The sequence below is a fragment of the Mesoplodon mirus genome (genome assembly GCF_964341445.2).
Source record: "Mesoplodon mirus genome assembly, chromosome: 5".
Taxonomy (NCBI): Eukaryota; Metazoa; Chordata; class Mammalia; order Artiodactyla; family Ziphiidae; genus Mesoplodon; species Mesoplodon mirus.
In genome coordinates, this window is record NC_138980.1 from 119,242,093 (window position 1) to 119,264,564 (window position 22,472).

Here is a 22,472-nt window from a genome sequence, read left to right on the forward strand (position 1 = left end):
GAGATATAGGCATTATTGTTCTGGTGGGACAATGCTTTCTAACTTCTTCAACTGCATTTTTTGGAACCCAGTAGTTTGTGAAGTGGAAAACTGCATGCAAGACCCTTCCAGCTAAGGACTGGGTGATTGCCCAGAAAGCAGAGGCAGATGACCAAGTAGAAAGCATCTGGGATCATAGGTTAGAAGAGCTGGTATATAATCTCAATTTTACCACTATTAGCTGGGTACTCCTGAGCAACCTTCAATATTTTGCCTCAGTTTCTTCATCTATAAAATGGAGGGCTTAATGGTAATATTAAAATAAAAGTAAATAATAACTGCTTAAAATATTTCACAGGAATTTCAGGAGTTTCTAATGAGATGATGACATGAAAGCACTTTAAAAAGAGTAAGGCTTTTCTAATGGTACAGATGAACCGGTTTGCAAGGCAGAAATAGAGACACAGACGTAGAGAACAAATGTATGGACACCAAGGGGGGAAAGCGGGGGGGTGGTGGGTGGTGGGATGAATTGGGAGATTGGGATTGACATGTATACACTAATATGCATAAAATAGATAACTAATAAGAATCTGCTGCATAAAAAATAAATTAATTAAATTAAATTTTAAAAAAGAGTAAGGCTTTTCTTAGTAAGTGTATGGAAAAAATACTATATTATTTCTTAATTAACTTGGTTTTATACTAGGATCAATGATTCAAGCCCATAGATAACCTCTAAACCTTATCGATTGATTGATTGATTGTAAAACATTTCAATCCATATTATTTTCCCCAAACTGGTAATAAAGAATAATTCACAAATTACAATTTTACTTCTTTTCTCTTTCTAGCTCTTCTGGCTGGTGGAGGAACAGTGCAGTGGCCAAGACAAAGATGCAATCAAGGGAAAGGAATAGAAGCTGGACATTTAGTAAACTGCATAATCAGGATAAGGCAGGTCATTGTCACATTTGAGCTTCAAGTGGGGTCTGATTGATTTGGAAACAGTGCCATTGGGGGCAAATTCCATCCTCAGATTTTCAGGTAACTTTGGATCCAGTTATTAGCTGACAGTTAATATTCCCATTGGCAAAACCTGAGAGTCTGACTCTGATTAACAAAGCCTAAAATGTCATCTGTGACACCAGGAATAAGTTTCATTTCACAAAAGAGCAGAAAGTATCAGTTATCACACTTCTCCATTGTCCATCTTATGTGATGGACACATGAGAACACGCCAGTGGGTCATGGGCAACAGCAACAGAGTCTGTTCCCTGGCCCTTTCAGCTCTAGGATTGTAGTTGTCTATTAAGTTACATCACAGCATTCTGGGTATTCTTGTGCAATATTCAACCTCTTTGGTTAAGGAACTGACTTAGAAGAGGGAGACTCTAGATAACCTGTTATAAAGTGTCAGTTATCTGGTAGATCCTGGTATGTTGAGCCTGGTTCAGCAATTAAATTTAATTCCTTGCTCTATTTGTTTGAAAATGGAACCTGTAGCAAAAGTAGATGTGTCATACTGACAAGTATATTTTTAAAGCAATCTCCATTGTTTACTTTTTTATTTTATTTTTTAAATTAATTAATTAATGTTTTTTTTTTGTCGTACGCGGACCTCTCACTGTTGTGGCCTCTCCCGTTGCGGAGCACAGGCTCCGGATGCGCAGGCTCAGCGGCCATGGCTCACGGGCCCAGCCGCTCCACGGCATGTGGGATCTTCCCAGACCGGGACACGAACCCGTGTCCCCTGCATCGGCAGGTGGACTCTCAACCACTGTGCCACCAGGGAAGCCCCCATTGTTTATTTTTTTAATGGTAGAAGTCAGGGATGATTCTAGGAAAGTGAATTATACAGATAAGGATGAATAGGAGGGGCACTGCCTTATAGTCATATATGTATTGGGGTTTAGTGGCTCTTGGAGAAGGGGAATTTCTCTGTGGATATCACATATTATCACCTAATTTAGAGACATTTTCTTTTCTTTTCTTTTTTTTTTTTTTTTGCGGTACGCGGGCCTCTCACTGTTGTGGCCTCTCCCGTTGTGGAGCACAGGCTCTGCACGCGCAGGCTCAGCGGCCATGGCTCACGGGCCCAGCCGCTCTGCGGCATGTGGGATCTTCCCAGACCGGGGCACGAACCCGTGTCCCCTGCATCGGCAGGCGGACTCTCAACCACTGCACCACCAGGGAAACCCTAGAGACATTTTCTTTAAATCATCTGGTTGCTTTCTCTTACCAGCAACTGTACTTTGAATATCCCTTTTTTTTTGTTACTTTTATCATATTATGTGAAGAGAGTAGCATCTTATGAATAAGTATGGCTTACACAGGACTTTGTCCAAATTGTTTTATTTATATATTATTATCTTTATTTGTTATCTTTCTTTTTTAACAAAAGATCTCAAGGCATGTTACACAAACAAATTCATTAATTGTATACATGGTGAACCACTTGTTTGCCATTTCATAGGTACAATTACTCTTGGTTTTACCCAAAGTGATTCAGTGTTAAAAAATAACAGAACCTAGTACCCTTTATTTCTCTGCTTTTGGTTCTACTTTGACCATTAGCACATGGCACCAATTCTAGGCATTAGATTGACATTTTCAGCAGTGGATTAATTAGCACATGTTCTTTGTTGTGGTTGAGGAAGGGGGTGTTAATAAAACAGAGAAACAACATTGAGAAGAGTTGAGGGTACAGGTGATTTCATCTTTCAAAAATAAGTTCTGTGGAAGGAAGCTTCTCGGTGCTCATTAAGAACAAAAGCTTCCATACATTCATGGAAGAATGGGGAGCAAAAAGAATTTCAATGACTTTTTCATGAAATCTGACCCAGAGTTGAACAAAGAGAGTTCTAAAGCTTTTGCATATGCCATTTTTAGGAGGAGGGGGGAACATCCATCTTTTCCCCCCTCCTCTGATACTGATTGAACAAAAATAATTATTGAAATTGAACTTGTTCAGGTTTTTATAAATCAAGATGTCAACAAACACAAGCACTAGTCTAGTTACAACAAGAGACTGTAGTTTACAGAATAAAACTAACCCTGTATCTTTTTTTTTTTTAAGCGCTACAAAGAACACATTGTTTATTCTTGTGTAGAAACGTCACGTAAAGAAGCTCTCTGTCAGGTATTCTGTTTTTATTTAGTTGTTTCATAACTCAATTATAATGTTTCCCTCTGTCTAATAATTAGCATATGCATAGTAACAAGGCTTTAAAACCTGTTCTTTTCCCCACTGTGTGTCAGTTAAATTTCCAAATTGTTATGGAGAACGGGCTGTCCCTGTGTAGGTGAGTCTCCCTGCTGCTCTGGCAGCTTGCCCCTGTGCAGTAGTTGAGGGTCAGCTCTTGGAGAAAGGCCCAGCCAGAGGCCTGAGCAGGGACTTCCTGCCATCTGGAACAGTCTGGAGCACAAGGAAAGATGTCAGCAAGAAGCACTCACGTCTCCTCTCCAGCTCCCCTGAGGAAGACCAGTATTTCCCCCAGGTCTATGACTGGGGAAACTTCATAGGCACTCCCAGTCACCTGATGGAGATGTTCTGAGCTCTGTATTTTGTTGCCTTTCACGCTGAGGTTTTTGTGGCCACTTACCACCTTTTGAACACCCTTTCTACTTCTGAGGAATTCCCCACAACCTGAGTCTTAGCCTCCCATTGTATAAGCCCCAAATGTACTTTCCCATCTTCTCTTATAGCAAGAGCATAAATTTGGGACCTAGGCTCAGCCAGTGCTCCTTGCTTGTACGAGAGATTGTTTTGGAAGAGAGCAATGAGAGAGGAAGTAGGTGCTTCACAGAATCCATTTTCTGGCAGTGGTGGCAGTGGAGCCTTCTGGCTTTGGAGGGGGACAGTGTGGAAGTTCCAGCATCCCGTGCTAACAGTATTCACTGAGATGAAGGGGTTGGGGCCACAGGGGTCTTCCTGTAACAGTTGTGATGGATGCAGTGCCTAAGACCAAGATCCTCTCTGCAATAATAAAAGAAAAAATTACAGGCATCTGATGTAATTGTTCATAAGATACATACACTCTGAAAATCAAAGCATCAAAATGTTTAACTTGATTTGTTGAAATTTTTAAAAAGTTATTAAGATGATTACTTTTTAAAAAATTTTGTCGAAGTATAGTTCATTTACAATGTTGTGTTAATTTCTGCTGTACAGCAAAGTGATTCAGTTATACATATATATATATATATATATTCTTTTTCATATTCTTTTCCATTATGGTTTATCACAGGATATTGAATATAGTTTCCTGTGCTATACAGTAGGACCTTGTTGTTTATTCATTTTCTATATAATAGTTTACATATGCTAATCCCAAACTCCCAGTCCTTCCCTCCCCCACCCCCCTCCCCCTTGGCAACCACAAGTCTGTTCTCTATAGTCTGTGAGTCTCTTTGTGTTTCATAGATACATTCATTTGTGTCATATTTTAGATTCCACATATAAGTGATAACATATGGTATTGTTCTCTGTCTGACTTACTTCACTTAGTATGATAATGTCTATGTCCATCCATGTTGCTGCAAATGGCATTATTTCATTCTTTTTTATGGCTGAGTAATATTTCATTGCATATATATATATATATGTGTGTGTGTGTGTCAATCACATCTTCTTTATCCATTCATAAGATAACTTTAAAGTGCATTATTTTCCATAGGCAATAATACAGCTTGTGATAAATAAACTCAAAGACCAAAGGGTTTGTGGGAAACTGGTGTGGCAAGGTTGCCCTTCAGATATTCAGATATTTTGGGGGTACATGTGAGTTTATATTTACTTTGGATATTATCATTTACCCATTTTTAAGCTAACTTCTCCCTCTTCCTCCACTCTCTTCTCACATCTGTATTATTGCACTAACCTGACTTTTGGGGGGGTAGAAAAATGTTCTCTGGTACACACATGGCATCTAGGTAGGAACACAGCACCCCATTAGTTGGGTTGGAGAGAGGAGTTACAATGGGATTACAATAAACCTCGGGTAAAAGAGGAGTAGAACACCTCATCCAAATCAGAGAAAAATAATTTTTTTGAAGTAAATGCTATTTATTATTTTATAAGTAATTTGCATAATATAAGAAAAATAGTATTTGTTAAGAATAGGTGAACTTGTTTAAAAATTACAAATCATTATTGGCCCATGGTAGTGGATCATGACCACCCTTGACTTTATGCAAATAAAAGCTGGACCCAGAATTTGAAGACATGCCTGGAGAATATTAGTAGGCCCCTTATTTTCAGAGGAAAAAAACATGTTTTCTTAGCCATAAGGACACACTACAACTGTATTACTGTAACATTACAAATTTATGGAATTTTAATCAATGAGTTTTAGCCACAGAGACAAATTCCAAGGGATGAGGAATTTATGAACTCATTACATAGTACTAAGTTACAGGAATGACAATTAAAGATCTTCACTATTTTCTATGCCTTGATCTTGCCATGATGTTGAAAAAGACTGATATTCTGAACTTTGATGAGCCATTCTTTCTTTAGTCATTCTGTTGGTTTTTAAAATTGTCTCCCCTTCCATCCTGTACCTTGTGCCATGATTTCTACATGATAGTATTCCTGTTACAAGTACTATTCAATTATCAGTGATTCAGGCCAAGAGAGTTTAAATGTTTCGGTAGAGGTCCCTCAGATGAGGCTATAGCTGACAGGATGGAGGAAGGAAACCACAGTTTTCTCCTATGTTCCAGAGTGCTCTATGTTGCTTTCTAATATTCCTTCTAGTTCTATGAAGGCTACATGATTGCCTTGTATGTTGTATTATTTCTGTGATTTCCACCATACGCATGAAAAGGAAAAGAACAATCAATATTTTTTTCCTGCTTTTCTTCTTTTAATTCCCAGTGGTATTTTATTATTTAAAAATGATTTTAAACTCAGTTTTGAATTCTTCTTTTCTCAACACCATTTTGGTATTTCTATAATTCTGAATATAGCATGTATAAGGGTAGAAGATACAGTTGTGTGGCTGGAGTGGTGTAGATTTGGTTCTGCTAAGGCCAGGAAGACAGCCTGACTCTGCCTTTGAGCCCCATTCAAACGTTGGTGTACAGGTATGGGAGACACAGAGACACCCTTTCAGAGGACACACTACCCGGCTGTGGGAAGAGTCAGCATCTTCAGGGGCTGCCGCAGCTGCTAAGAACAACGTCTCCACAGATTACACCCTCTCTTAGGCAGCGCGCATCTGATGAGTGAGACTGGAGTATAAAAATCAGGCCCTTTTGCAGGACACAGGACATTCTGATGGATAATATTTGCTCCAGAGATCTCTGCCAGATTGGCTGAGGCATAATCAGGCCTACATTGGGCTTGACTTCTTAACAGGAGTGTGATTTTGTCTGTTTGCTAGACCATTTGTGATATTAGCTGTGCAAATAAATGTTTTGAATGTTCCTTTGGGAGAAGAGGATTATTTGATGACTGTCTTGAAGTATATGTAGGCTTATCATGAGGAGGAGGATGACTAATTTTTTTCCCATTGTTATTGCTGATTCAATGAGGAAAAGTACTTACATTGTATCAGTAGTGAAAGATAAGAAAGAATTTCTTCACTGGAATTAAGGGATACTGTGGGAACTCCCACTTTGCAGACGTGACTAGATGACATCAAAATCCTCATTTTCGCCCTTGAATCCCCCTTGAATCTGTGAAATTTGAAATGACGTCATTGCAGTGACCAACTGCCACCAATAAAGAGGCTGTTGAATTCGGCATTACATTCTTCAGTCACTGCCTTCAGATAAGAGTTAGCGGGTACATGCTATGAATGTAGGACTGTCTTAGGCTCTGCTGAAGAATCACAGCATTCTCCTTGTGCTTATATCTCACTGGGGAGACAAGACACAGGAAAAGTTAAGTTCTAGTAAAAGGCAGCTTTTTCTTATGTGTGATACAGATTACAAGAGCAGAGAGCGGATTTCAGAGGAGTTAGGGGCCAGAGTAGGGAAGGCCATTCAAGGCAAGGGGAAGAGCATGCACAATGCGAAACAGTATTATTGACAGATGTGTCACATAGGTTTGTGTATGGTTTCAGACCATGTTGGGCATAGACCAGCTCTACTGAAGAAAAAACACCCATAAACATTCACTAAGCACCAAGCTCTATGCTAACCCCAGTACCTGCGTTTTCTCATTCAGTCCTCATAATAACTCCAATGTACAGCTAGAAACATTATCTCTGTTTGCAGTGGATAAAATGGAGGCACAGAGTGGTTAAATGACTTGCCTAAGATCACACAGCTAGCAATTGATGGAGCAGGGAATTCAAACTCAGGTTGTCAGACTTCAGCTACTGGGACTAAAACTTAATTCCAGAAACACTGGTATCACTTCCCAAAGGCAAAGCACAAACTGAGGTAGGAATTGTAGGGTTTGAGAGTAGGAAAATGTCTTCAAAAGTATATTCCCCCATATCAGGCTCAACATGTAGGTATACTGTAAATGTCTGTGAATGAAAAGGCTATTTTCAAGGAGTATATACTCTGGTAGGGAAGACAGACATGTATAAATAACTACAATGTACGAAAGGCTATAGGTACTGAAGGATCAGATTGAATAAAATCTGAGGGGAGAGAAAGTTATCCTATAAGCAGTGTGGAGGAATTGAGGTTTTTGAGTAGGAGTGACATGATGAAAGCTTATTACTGAAAACTTAATCTGCTGACTTGTGCTACTTGTTTCCTTATTGTCAGCAACATTAAGCCACTTGGAACTCCAAGTAAGTTAGATCTGTGGTATAGAAAAGAGGAGGAAGTATTTCTGTCTCTCTCGTCCTGCTCACCAAAGTTCTGCTAAATTGGCTTAGATGCTGGAATAACAAATTGGAGTAAGAGCTGAAGCCTAAAATCTGAAGACATGCTGATGCTTTCTGTTCAGTCACTATTGTTCCTAAGAATATAAGGAGCCTCCAGGGTATAGGGGTTGGGTAGAGGCCTGGAAAGATTGTTTGTTGCAAACGTCTAAGAGAATTAGGACATAAGTTCATTCATGTATGATCCTTTTAGAGTTATCCATTCATTCAGTGGGTCTGTCATTCAATGAATATAGTTGACCCTTGAACAACACGGATTTGAACTGTGTGGGTCCACTTATACACAGATATCTTTCAAGAGTAAGTATTACAGTACTACACAATCCAAGGTTGGTTGTAGAACCGCAGATATGGAGGAACCATGTATATGGAGGTTATATGCAAATTTTTGACTGCCTGGAGGGCCAATACCCCTAACCCCCTTGTTGTTCAAGGGTCAACTGTATTTGTTTATTGAGTGCCACTGGGCACTTGGTACTGTTCTAGGTCTTGGGACATAGGGGTCTAGTATGAGAAGAAGTATAATAAGACAGCTGCCTTCATGGAATATGCAAGCCAATAGGGTTATTCAGACCATAAACATTTCAGATAGTGACATATGACTCTGGAGAAAATAAAACAGAGCAATAGGATGAAGAATGACAGGATAGAAGAGTAAGCACTTTAAAGAGGACTCTCAGAGAAAACCTCTCTGATGTTCCAGCAGACTTGAGTAATAAGGAAAAGCCAGCCATACAAAGAGCGGAGGAAAGAGCATTCCAGGCAGAGGAAACAGCCAGGACAAAGGCCCTGAGGTTGGAAGTTAGAGGAAGAGGCAGCAAGAACCGGGGCCTTTTGCTATTAGCCACATTCAGAGCTTTGAAAAGCATATCTGAAATACTTCTTCAAATACTGTGTCAGTGAAATATTTTAACAATTAACAATTCAATGATTCTCATTATTAACTTTGCTCTTAATAACCGTTTAAAATGTTCCATCTGAAAAAAAATAGATATTTAAAAAAATTAATTTGAGTATAAACTGACAAATAACAAAAAAGAAATAAAGATGATAGATAATGAGGAATCCAAACTAGGATGAAGGGTTTCAGAGAATCACCTTGAGAAGGGTGGTGGTGAGGGTTGGAAATGAAAGGCTGAAAATCATGTACTATTTATTAATTTAATAAATCTGTCTTGATGTCAATGTAATCGAATGTTGCCACAAAATAACAGTCTCCTGCTGCTACATAAATGTTGAGGCCAAGCTCTGATGTTTATTTTCAAGACAGGAGACATTGATCCTTCACTAATAGAATATTACAAGTTTATTTCTATTATGCTAAGTAACCAAAGTTGATTTCATTGTTTGATTTGAAGGATGTTGGTGCTGTCAGAGTTCAGAATGGTCTGGGGCTGGGAGGCCAAGAGGATGAGTATTTTTTCTTATCTAATTAGGCATCTTTTGATTTCATTTTAATATAAATCAATAAAAGAAAATTTTAGAGGTACTTAAGTGTCTAGGATCTTTCTTCTGATGCCCCAGAGATTGGGACTATTTGGCACAAGATTGTTCTCCCCTGGGACCAAGAGAGTCTAGAGCCAGACAGTGAGTGGGCTGGATGGGGGCCCCACCCAGTTGGAAAGGCAACAGGAAAAGTGATGAGAGGAAAAGACAGCTACAACAATAGAAGGAGGAAGTGAAGCCAAAAAAACAAGAGAAGAAGGAAAAGTAGCAGTGAACTAAAACAATTCACCAGGAAAGGAAAACCACACAGGAAAAAAAAAAACTAAAGGGAATTGCAATCTGCTGATTTAGATGCAGCAGATGAGTTTTTGACCATTTGCAGAGGTAGGGCACTTATTTACAGTGATCAATGAATGGATGGTGATGGGATCCAGTGATCCAGGTCTCCCTCTTCCTAAGCAGAATGTGAATTAGAAAAACAAAGACCTTGGTTTTGGGGTTTTATCTTCCATAGATCACACAGCCACCTAGATCTGGGAAATGTGATTGACATTTCCCAGAAGAATGAACAAGGCCAAGACTGGAGAGAAGACATGAGCTGACCAATTTAGTCAGAGTAAGGAGAATCCTCACCTCTTTTAAAAATCAAAAAAGAAATAGATTCATGCTACATCGTTTCTCCTTTTAATAACCTATAGTGAGCCAAGGGATTCACTTTGCAATAGTCAAAATGGGGAGAAATGATGTACTTAATAAAGGACAAGGCTGTAATAAAGCAGGATGTGGCTTGGTGTTTCTGATTTTATCTAATCAGGGGGTTGGCTGTAAGAACAGAATTCATTGCTGCTTATCATGCTGAAGCAAGATCCCATAAGCCCTGCTCAAGTGGTCCCACCTATATTTAATCCAACCTGAATTCATAGAGAAGTTGCCCTTCCAGAATCATGGTACATGAAAGAGTAAATGTTAAGGGGCAGGGGTGGTTGGAAGGATGCATGTATCAGATTCCTAAGAGGGCCTGAAGACATAGGCTCTCTGGGTGAGAAATACACTCTTATTATTCAGTAGTTGTATAAACTAGAAAAGTTTGCGAATAGTAACACCTACCTCAAATGCTTGTGAAGAGCATTGCGTGAGATACTCTATGTAAAGCACTTAGATAGTACCTGGCACACTGCAAGGGCTTGATAAATGTTAGTGTTGTTAATACATAAGAAGACTGTGGCATGCTTTGCAAGAAATGAAATTCCTGTATGGTTGAACCATATAACCATATAATATTGGCAACAGTCAACCATATTTGACTTGCAAAAATAGCAGTTTCATGTATTTCAATCTAATATGTCCCCACAAAATTTCCCTATTTCTCTCACCTTTTGTCCTTTTGTCAGGGGTTAAGGGAAAATAAAGGAAAGAAGGAAGAGAGAGAGGAAGAACAGGGAAAAGAAGGAATGAGAAGGTAGGAGTTTACATGGTAAAGCCCTTTGAAGAACCTTCACTGACTTGAAGCTGAGGTGATGAGATGCAGTCCTGTTCCCCTCAACCATTCTCACAACCCTTTAGTGAACTCTCCAGGTCTTTAGAAAATTTCTGAGACGTGGATGTGTCTCCTTGTGCCACACATGGTAAATGCTCCTTTAAAATAAAGAAAATGCCCAAACCATAGAATAGAACTGACAGCTCCTAAAAGGACACAGTGCCGAGGCAAAAACAAAGGATGCAGTACAGGAACGTTGGGGTACAGGGGTAACTCTTCCAGAGGGGTGGGAGAAAGTGCCCAGAGCTGGGTTCTTCCATGACTACCCTTCTCCACAGACTACCCATATCCATCACAAGAGTGAGCTCTTTGTCTGCCACCCTCCTAGAAACTGGACCAGGCTGAAAAGCTAGGGCAAATGGATATAGTGCTCCTGAAGCCTCTAATTTCTGGGCACCTCTGCATCAAACACAGAATCTAATTAGATTTTTCCAGAGGTCAGTATCCTTGGTCAAAACTCTCCTTAAAGAACAGTATGGAGGTTCCTTAAAAAACTAAAAATAGAATTACCATGTGACCCAGCAATCCCACTACTGGGCACACACCCAGAGAAAACCATAATTCAAAAAGACACACGCACCTCGATGTTCATTGCAGCACTATTTACAATAGCCAGGTCATGGAAGCAACCTAAATGCCCATCGACAGACAAATGGATAAAGAAGTTGTGGTACATATATACAATGGAATATTACTCAGCCATAAAAAGGAATGAAATTGGGTCATCTGTAGAGACGTGGATGGATCTAGAGACTGTCATACAGAGTGAAGTAAGCCAGAAAGAGAAAAACAAATATTGTATATTAACGCATATATGTGAAACCTAGAAAAATGGTACAGATGAACTGGTTTGCGGGGCAGAAATAGAGACACAGATGTAGAGAACAAACGTATGGACACCAAGATCGGGGGGGTGGGGTGGGATGAACTGGGAGATTGGGCTTGATATACATACTAATATGTATAAAATGGATAACTAATAATAACCTGCTGTATAAAAAATAAATAAAATTTAAAACTTAAAAAAAAACACACACAAAAAGACACCTCTCCTTAACATAGCAACAACTTTAGCCCTAAGTAGTGTCCACAGGGTTGGACACATTAAGTTTCTCCTCAAAGAATTAAAATCCCATGAGTGTTACAGGGTAGGAGGTAAGCTCAGAGTAGCAGACTATAAGTCAAAAATGTATTCTTTCTTCACTTTCTTAGCACTGGCCCCCAATACTACAGACAACTTGTCTTAGAAGCTGAGTGAGGCTAATGGGGATTTGCCTTGTAGTAGTCAATAGCTCAGCAACATGTGGCAGAGAGATCCTTCTCTTCTCTGCCTCAAAAATTTAGGTCCAAGGAAAAAGACCTGAGGAGTTTAGAAAGCTGATAATTGGATTATAACATTATTCATCTGATGAGAAATCTGGTTTGTACATGTATAATCTAATGATGATGATGCTAGCAGGTAGTAATTACCACCACAGAGTACTTATATTTATTTATTTTTATTTTTGGCTGCGTTGGGTCTTAGTTGCGGTGCACAGGTTCTTTGTCGTGGTGCGCGGGCTTCTCTCTAGTTGTGGCATGCGGGTTTTCTCTTCTCTAGTTGTGGTGCACAGGCTCCAGGGCGCATGGGCACTGTAGTGGTTCCAGAACACGTGGGCTCTGTATTTTGCGGCACGCGGGCTCTAGTTGAGGCGCACGAGCTCAGTAGTTGTGGCTCACGGGCTTAGTTGCTCCGTGGCACGTGGGATCTTAGTTCCCTAACCAGGGATTGAATCCACGTCCCCTGCATGGTAAGGCAGATTCTTTACCACTGGACCACCAGAGAAGTCCCCAGAGTACTTACAAATCTTCAGGAACTTGCTGCAATATATAGGATGGAATCCAACTGGTTTCAAAGACTTTTTGAACACCCCAAAATAAAGTATTTAAAGTGCCCTCTATATCTTTGGGAAGTATACATGACCCTGATAGGATTGTTTATTCCTTATGGCTGACTATTGGCAATGACAATATTCAGCACTTGTCTTAAACAGATTTTCAATACTGTTCTTAAACGATTTCAAGGTAAATAAAATACAATTGTGATATATTTTATCTTCCTTTTCTGCCACACTTGGTTAGAAGACCCAGTTATGTTGGAAAATTATGAAAAGCAAATGTAATGCTATTTTTTTCCCTGCATTTCCACTCCCAACAGAAGGAAATGATACCACCTGGAATGTTGCACAGCCTGCCTCTTGAGACTGGGGCTTTTGTCAACTCCAAGACTGCAAAGACATCATATTGGCATAACCTTAGCAGGTGAAAAACCATTGTGAAGATTTCGGAATGCACTAAAAATATATAGTAATACTTTTGAATAAAGAACACTCTTTGGCATGCTACCTATTACATAACTTTCAACATTTAATGACAAAAATCCAGCCAGTGAACACTGCAACACTTGGAATTTGTTTTGCAAAATGTGCTAAAGTGTGAGAAATTGCCATACACGGTAGCCCAGTTTTTTTTCTTAAATTTTTATTCATCTTCAGCTTATGCACAATTTTTTGGATCAGAATTATTCCAAGTTCCTAAATTTCCAACTCTTGATAGTGTTAAAAAAACTAGGCACTCTAGAGATGGAACTATTTAGAACCAGTAGATTTGCACACTGTCTCTCCTAACCCACTGGTAAGTGTTTATGAATATCTAAATTGGGATTTTAAAAATCCAGGGCAATAGGTTAAGAAAACAGTCATTGCCTCAGATTAACTGATGTTAAACCAATAGCAGTGTGTCAAATAATGTTAATTTGAGGCCCCGTTTCATTTATTATTCTGATATGAGAGACCATGTTGCATCGTATTATAGTTCTAATGACTCTGTTCATTTCACTACTTTGGTACATGGCATGTGAACATATTTGCGAATATGAGCACGCTGGTCTGTTCTGCTTGGGAGTGAAGTTTCTTTTTTTAAATTTTTTATTGTTATTATTTATTTATGGCTGACTTGGGAGTTCGTTGCTGCATGCGGGCTTTCTCTAGTTGCAGCGAGCAGGGGCTACTCTTTGTTGCAGTGTGCAGGCTTCTCATTGCAGTGGTTTCTCTTGTTGTGGAGCATGGGCTCCAGGCGCATAGGCTTCACTAGTTGTGGCATGCGGGCTCAGTAGTTGTGGCTCGTGGGCTCTAGAGCGCAGGCTCGGTAGTTGTGGTACACGGGCTTCATTTCTCCACGGCATGTAGGATCTTCCCGACCAGGGCTCGAACCCGTGTCCCCTGCGTTGGCAGGCGGATTCTCAACCACTGCTCCACCAGGGAAGTCCCAGGAGTGAAGTTTCATACGGTAGTTTGAGTGACAAACATCTCAGAGCTTGCTCACATTCCTCTGTGGAATAGTCACTTCTAAGAGAAAGAGGTGTGGCTTCATGGTCTGCGAACAGGACTATCAGCCAGGAACACAGAGTTCTCATCTTGGAACTAGTTCTATTTTCTTTATGGATCAGATCATGCTAATGAATTTTTCTAGGACTCAGTTTACCCAGTTTAAAAAGCTGGTCAGGAAAATCTAATTAACTGGGGTATATTCTGCTAAATGACTTCAAATGAAAAGTGATATGAATGTAAGTAGGGAGACATTATTTTCTTAAACTAATTAGTTCTATAAAACAAATAACAGTATAATTTTGTCCTTTGGAAAAATTACCCCAAACAAGAAAATTCATTTTTATGTGTAAATAGTTTATTTTAATTTTTCTAAATAAATATTTTCTACTCTAAATGTTTTTCTTTTCTAAGTTAACATGCTAAGTATTTTATGTGATGCAAATAATTAAATTCATGATTAGCTTCCATTTAAACATAAAGAGGTAGTCTCTTTGTTCTATATAGCAAAGGGAAATCTTTTCTAATGTTCCATGCACTGTAAGAATACAGACATTATTAACCTTAATGTTTTAGAGAAAAAATTAGAATCAAAGGAATGTATAGTCAATCTAGAGCTTGAGCAGGGTGGTATAATAAACTGCCTGTTTTAAAATGATAAGGACTTCCAAGAATAAGATGCAGGTTCCAGAAAGAGAAAATTGTGCATATGTGCCCAAACAAAATGGGAGGGAAAAGAGACCTAATGATTGAGTAATTGTGGTGTTCTATATCTGACAGAATAAAGTTTAGAAAAAATCGACCTCAAATGCAAATATTCTCAGGTGGTCAGTATTCCCCTACCCCAAATCTAGCCCCCCCAAATTAATCAGCCTATTTGAGGTTTAAAAAGCCCCAAAACTTATAAAAAATATACTGTGATTCTTTACATTAGGAAGCTTTAAAGCTCCTATTTCTTTCCCTTTTTTAAAAATGAAAACAAACAAAACATGGATCTTCAATTCTGTGTCTGGAATCTCAAATTTGGCTCTGAATATGTGTTTCAAATCTCATTAATTACAATATTGGCTCCATGAGATACAGTTGATGATGCAAAGAACACTCTTTATACTCAAAATAATTTGAACAAGGGCAAAGAAGCATTTTATTTACATGTGTTAACATTAAGAGAAAAATAAAACAGAGATGATGGTTCAGGTAGCTGCTTCGATATTTTAATGATAATTGATTTGATTACTTAAGCTGTAAGGTTACCATGTGGAGGAATAGTCATGTTTTCACTTTGTATATTTGTTGCATGATAACATTCTTGTGAAGGTAACTCTGACATTAACTTGGCAAGTTCTGAACTAAGACCTTTTGGCATTTTATTATTTCCAGATACTAAGACCAAATTGTTTTGAATTCCATACCCCACTGTGAAGATCTATAATTTATTTATTTTTTAAATATCAGAAAATATGCCATTACTCAAGACTCTTCCATGTAACAAATCTGGGTAAAGACCAATCAAACGAATAACTTACAGCTGTAGACAGCAAACAGCCTTTCTTGTTTTCTTTCTTCATTTTCCTTTCTCTTCAGGAAACAGCAAATTAAACCATGACTATTTGTGGTCTTGTACTATAAGAACACATACATTTTCATCCTAAAACAAATTTGTTGGCTCAGTGGGTAGAAAGTAAAGTCCACTGTAAAGATGTCTTAATACCAAAATGGGGAGGGTCATCTGCTTTATATAGCCACAACATAAATATCTTGCTCTGAGAGATGGTGCCCATTGGCTGTCTTTAAATGGATACTGAAGACCAGAGTTCAACAGCCCTAGTTACATATAAGAATCACTTGGGGCTTATAAAAAATACAAATGCCTGGGTCCATCTCCAAGGTTTCTGATTTAGTTAGTCTGGGACAAACAAACAAAAACCAACAAAAAAGAAATAAATTCTCCTAAGGCAATTCTAATGTGCTGTGACTGAGAATCAGAGAGAATCCCATCAGCAGAGCAAAGATAATATCGAATTTGTTTTTAGATAATAGTATAAAACCCACTCTTGGTTTTAAATGGAAACCTTACCTTATTCCAGGTGTGGGCAGCAGCTGCCAGAGCTCCCTCCTTGACAGCATTCTCAAAGCAGCACCTTATAGGGAACATTCTATGGGAGATAGAGCCTGGAGATGCTAATAATTTTCTGGGTTAAAGCTAATGGAAGTAGATAATTGAACAACAAATTACACAGTGCTAACCTTGAAGGAAGAGTTTATAAAGAGTGGCAGCCTAATAACATTTGAGCATTTTGAACAAAAGTTCATCAAGAGAGGTTATTACGCCTTCCAGTTTTCAGAGCCCATGAATACCATGTCCCCAACACCAAATCATTGCAGGTCATTGTAAACAGAGAATTTTGAGTAAGGAATGGCAAATTACTTCTCTTGAAAATCAATCAATTTAAGCCACTGTGACTTTTATCACTTTATCTTCACTTCTATTGGCTGAATTTTTGTCCTTTTAAAAACGCATGTTTATTTTTCTTATATCTTTTATATCAGTCAATCCTCTTTTGTTTTCGTCAGCTTTTGTTATCATATTCTATGGCTACTTCATTTAATCCTGTTTCTGTTATTCTTCTTACCTATCTTTTACACTTTACCTTTTCCAATTTTTTTTTTTTCATTTTCCTTAACACCAGTATGGCAGGTCCTTTCTCTTCATTTTCCCCAGTGTTTGATTTATGTCTGGTTGCCAGCACCTTTTCTGATTCTCTCATTTTTACTGACTGCCTTTCCTTAACCTTCTGTTGATGTTTTATTCCTATCACTTGCTGTCAATGCCCACACAAGCCCATTTCTTTCAATTCCATCTATTTCCGTTTCTCCATATACATTTTCATGATCCTACTACTAAAAGCTTAAAGCTGTATGTGCAGAATAGAAAGGTACCTTCCTCCATTTGAATCCTTTCCTCTCCCCTCCCATAGCTGTTCCATGTCTTTTCATCCTTTCCTGATGTCTTCCCCCATCCGACCGACCCCCATTTGCACCACTCTTCCCTTCTCACTCCCTGTTTGATGCCCATCTCTTCTTTTTAACCCTATTTGCACTTTGTCTGATTTTACATCCAAGGATCTCCACGAGGTAAAGGATGGAGTTCAACTGGGAACCAGGTTGTGTGTGTTTTAGAAACTTTTGCGCATTTACTGAAATGGGATTAGGGGCTTGGATCCAGAAATACTCTGGGGCAGCCTTTCAGCTCTGGCACATCTTTGCACACCTTGGAGCGCAGCTGGGGCCTATGCTGCTGGACAAGGACAGGGATGTCTTTAAAGGCCTTCTATGGCCCTTTCCACTCCAAAGGTCAGCATGAGTTGGCATTAACGACAAAGGCTGGAAAAGCAGGCCAGGTGGGGATACCTGGAGTTCTTTTCTGCAGCAGATCTGGCAGGGAAGCTGGTGCGTGGTGCGCCGCGGGCCTCCGGTCTTAGGGGGACAGGATGGAGGCCACTGAGTCCCCAGGAGTCACCGGGCCATCTTTGGGAGGCAGGCCCTAGCAGAGTGCTCCCCCAGATTGCAGGGCGCGGCCCCAGGGGCCAGGCGACGCCATCCCAGCGGCGCCAAGTGCCGGAGGCTCAGTCCCTCCCCGGGAGGGAAGGCGAGTCCCTCCCGGTTGCTTAGCCAGCAGGTCGAGGGAACGGCGCGCGTGTCCCTCGCCAGCCGGCCCTCTGGGAGCAGGGCGGAGGGTGACACCACAGGGAGTAGGGCCGAGGGCGGCAGAGATCAATCCTGGGTACCGGCGCGGGGTCACAGACAGGAGAGGAGCGGGAGAAAGGGGCTGGTGGAGGGGGGGGGCCCACGGTGGCTGGGGCCGTAGGTCTGCCTGTGTACTCGGCGGGCGCCCAGAAGTCTGGGGCCGCCACGGCTCCAGCTCCGCCGGCTCCTGCCAGAGACTCCAGGCCGCACTTTCCCCTCCTCCCAGCGCCTTGTCTCCAGTGAGGAGCCGAGCGCGGGCGGCGCGGGGGGAGGGGCGGCGACGGAGAGAACAGCCAGTTGTTTAAAATCCTTCTAGAGCAGTTTCTAATTCCCCCCTTGCGCCGGGGTTCGGAGGGGGGAGGGGGGTAGAAGAGCGGGGGGAGGGAGGAGATCGGAGAGGGAAGGAGGGAGGGAACCCGGGAGGGAGGGAAGGAGGGAGGAGACTGACGCTTAGGCTGTAGCCGCCGCCGCGCGCTTCGGCAGGCCGGAGGGAGGGGGGAGGCCTGTCAGTCTCCTGCGTTGCCTGGGCGAAAGGGGTGGAGCTTTGCCGTGGGGCGGCCAATAGTGGGGGTAGCTGCGTGGGTCGCCATGGGGACGGGGCTGTTCCCGGGGAGGCTGTGATGGGTTGACAGGTGCGTGACAGTGGGAGCTGCTCTCGGCACAAGCATGTACGGCAAAGGCAAGAGTAACAGCAGCGCCGTCCCGTCCGACAGCCAGGCCCGGGAGAAGTAAGTGTCTCCGCTTCTCACCCACCTCCGCCTTCACACGCGCGCACACACACACACGCACGCACTCGCACACTCTCTCGGAGACACACAGACACTCTCCGCCCGGGGAGAGCCTGGGGTGGGCTGGCAGGGGGAGGGGTACGCGAGGTGGGGCATGCGGTGCGGGGAGCGGCTGTTTCCCAGGAGTGGCTCGCGCGGGGCGAGCGGCCCTGGGGTCTGGCGGCGGGAGGGAGCGAGTGTATCGGGGGCGGCGGCGGTGCTGGTGGCGGGGATTGGAAACTTGTTTGGGTGACTGAGGGAAATAACCCGCGGGTTCACCTTCTCACAAAGTAACTTTAGAGCTGGGGTCCGGGGCTGCGGGAAGCGGAGAGACTACGTGGGTCGCGGGTAGGGGGAGAAAGGGCAGCTGCGTGGAGGAGGGCAAGCGGAGGGAATGTGGGTGTTTGGCGGGGAGGGCAGCGCGAGCGGCCGGCAGTGCGAGGGGCGCCGCGGCGGGGGCTCGGGCGCCGGGACTCGGGGCCGGGTGCGCCGAGCAAGGCGAGGGCGGCGGTGCCGGGCGCGCGGCGGGCGGAAGCCGGGCGCGGAGCGGCCGAGCGGGGCCCCGCCGGGCGCGGAGCCGCGCGCGGGGCGCGGAGGGCGTGTGCGGCCGTGGGTCGGGTGGGCGTCGGGGCTTTTTCCGGCGGGCGGAGAGACGCGGCATTCTCATCCCCGCGCGCCTCGCGGAGCCCGGGCAGGGGGCGCCAGGGGCGCCGCTGAAGTTTGGGAGTCTAAGACCGAGTTCCCTGTGAGGAAAAGTGTGCTGGCGAGAAGCGGGATCTGCTGGGGGTAGGCTGGCGTTTCTGCCGCTCTCAGGCGACCCAACTCCGCGGCGTCGGCGAATGGAGAACTTTTTTTGGAGACTTGCAACCTCCCAAACGTCTGGGGGCCTCGGCGGCCCGGGCGGCGGCCCGGGCGGGGGTCGCGGGGCGCGGAGGGGTAGCCGTGGGAGCCGCGGCGGCCGGCGCGAGGAGGGCGGTCTGCGGTGGGGAGGGGGCAGTGGTCCGAACGGGGACTTGCGGGGAGGGTAGAAGCGTGGATGCGGGGAGGAGTTAGTTGTTTGGTCGGGGTGGCGGGGAGATACAGGTGTTAACTTCGGTGGGAGCCCAGAGGAGGCTGGCGAGAAAAGAGCCCCTCCCGGCCTGGGATGTCACGGTCACGGCAAGCTGCGAGGCAGGGTTGTTTGCTGCTATTCTTATGTACTTGTAACTGTGATTTGCTTGTTACTAACAATGAGAGCGAATAGTGACTGTGACCACTGAGGAAGAACCCCTCTTTTCTGTACAGCAGATCTTACAGTGATTCCCAGTAACCACCTCCACTCTGAGGGTGAAGTGTATCCTTGTCATTGGACGCGCTCTGCCTTTCCTAGGGGTTCAGACTGGGTAAAAGTCTGAGAGCATCTCTCAAAAGCTGCTTTAGTTACCTTGCGCGCGGAAACAGCTGCGTAAATAAAAACCGAACGTGCAAACTACCGAGTTTCCCTCCTAGCTTGAGGCAGTTAGTAGTCGTCTCCTGAAAGTTTCTTGTGCCCTAGGGATGGGAGCATTTCTTAATCTTCGTGTTGGCAGCAACACACATAATTCCTATAGGATTTAGGGGAGGCAGGCCTTGATGTGGCAAAACAAAAAAAATTAACGGAGAGGTGTTTCCCGCCCCCCCCCCCAGAGGTATTTTCTGAGTTATATTCAGGATGTTGTTGCTGTGACAAGGAGTATGTAAAAGGCTTAGCATTATAGCTTGGTTAAGAAACAGCAAGTTTCTGGAATTGAAGTTTTGAAATAGCCTAATCTATGTGCATTTATTATTTGGTTGCAATATATCTGAGAAAATAGAGACATTTAGGGAAGATGTTTTAATGATTACAGAGTATTTGGATTTCACATTTTTGGAAGTGAAGGAATTGAAATGTGTATTGAGGTATAATCTTATTTATTTGGGGAGCGGTTGAATTTGAGAATTAAAGTAATTTTTTATTTTGCTTGAACTTCCAGGAGTGGCTGAATTTAATCTATATTCTGATAACTTTGTAAAAAAAATTTTTAAGTATCTAATACACTAATGAGGAAGTTGAACCTGGTGTGTCTGTAGTCCTTTCTAGCTCTAATTCTGTGATATTGCCATTTTGCTGTCAAATCTACCAAACTGAACACCAAGTAACATCTACTCTTGTGAGCAAAGTGGTGACGGTTCTGCTAGATGGTGCTGTTTGATTTAAATATATTTCTTCCATTCATTATAATTGGCAGCAGGAATCTTGGACTGGTTTGCCTTATGAACTAAATACAGGTGAAGAGGCCACTTTTGGAGAATTGACAATGACTGTTCTGGGTTAATTGTCGTTGCATTAATTTCTAGGTGAATGTAGCTTGAATCTAAGACAAACATTGAGATAGATTCTGTTTTATGGAATAGACTTAGTTTCATTTTGCTGGGAGAGTTGATCTGATCACTCATTTTTTCCCTTTATGTGTACTTGGGACTTTAACGGCACTATTCTACAACAAACAACCTACTGAGTTCTGAAGATAGGAATCTTGAAGTTGTCTTTAAAATGGATGCCCCCAGATTTAAAAAAAAAAAAAATTTTTAAGGTGGCAGATTTTAAAAGGTACCTGAGTGAAGACAAATGCTCTGTTAGTAAGCAGATCAGAATTGTACCGGCCTTAAAAGTCACAGAAATGTTTTTCAGTAATGAATATGTAAATATTTATTTTACTCTAATAAAAACATTCTGAAAACTGAGTCATTATTAAAAATAATGGCATGCACATAAAATAAAAATATTGGTTTTATAATCTATCAAGAAATGTATTTTCCAGTGAGTTCATAGTAAATATCAGACAGACCCTTACCTATATTATATCTTTGCTTTCTCTTTTGTTAAGAAGTCATTATATGGAATACTTGAAATTAATTTGTAGGTTTTACACAGGTTCTATATTTTCACTATACAGTTCTGAACATAAAAATGGCTGAAGTCAGGTTAATTACTGATTTTATTGTTTTAAAAGCCAGACAGATCAAGTCTATACAAAAGTTTGGATTAGGTTTAATTATAGAGAGAGTGATTGAAAACCCTTGGAGGGAGGAGGGATGTTTGTGTAGAAATTTAAATTCTGATCCTGTTAGGTCATTTACCCCTTTAGCAGGTCTTCTTTGTAACACTGCACTGCAATCCCAATTGCCATTAAGTAACTGTGGAATTGGTTAATGTCTATCTTCCTCTAAAATGTAAGTTTCTTGAGGGCAAGGGATAATACTTCCAATTTCTTCTCTGAGGTATCCTTGACATTAAAAATAGTGTCTTCAAATGTCAAAAGCACCAAATAGTGTTGAATAAATGAAGATGTTAGACTCAAGGGCATTTTTTCAATGTGAAATTTTTTTTCCAATGACCTCCAAAATAAGAACTTTGGAAGTTTGAATTCCATATTCTCTAGCCTAGGTGTATTTCAAAAATAACCGCTAACAACAAAACAGTAATCATTATTTATTTGTCGTTCTATGTGTCAGTCACTGTGTTCAGCACTTTATATATATTTTCTCTAATTCTCCCAACAATTCTGCAAGGTAGTGATTTTTTTTTTCTCCACTAAAGAAATAAGAAGACTCTGACTAGTTAAGTAACTTTGCCCAGGGGTACACTACTAGCTGGATTTCTAACAAAGATATCTCTGCTTAAAACCTGTAGTGGAAGATGAAAGATACATTTTTTTTTCACTATCACAGATTACTTTCTTGATTTAGGGTAGAATGCTACAGATTTAGGGAACAGCATTAC

The 22,472-nt window shown here is 41.7% G+C and overlaps 1 protein-coding gene across 5 annotated transcripts in view; it reads left to right on the forward strand.

Moving 5' to 3' along the window:
• Window positions 1-18,489: 18,489 nt before the first annotated feature.
• The window catches only part of SSBP2 (single stranded DNA binding protein 2), a gene marked incomplete at its 3' end in the record, with an annotated part of 303,480 nt that continues 299,497 nt past the window's right edge, over window positions 18,490-22,472 (forward strand). For 2 of the 5 annotated variants that reach the window (XM_082622328.1, XM_082622327.1), the window contains exon 1: window positions 18,493-18,652. In XM_082622328.1, coding sequence (XP_082478454.1) covers window positions 18,591-18,652 — 62 coding nt within the window. In that variant the 5' untranslated portion in view covers window positions 18,493-18,590. Of the gene's footprint in view, window positions 18,653-22,472 lie in introns of all 5 variants that reach the window. The other 3 variants (XM_082622326.1, XM_082622324.1, XM_082622325.1) reach the window with 3 other exon arrangements.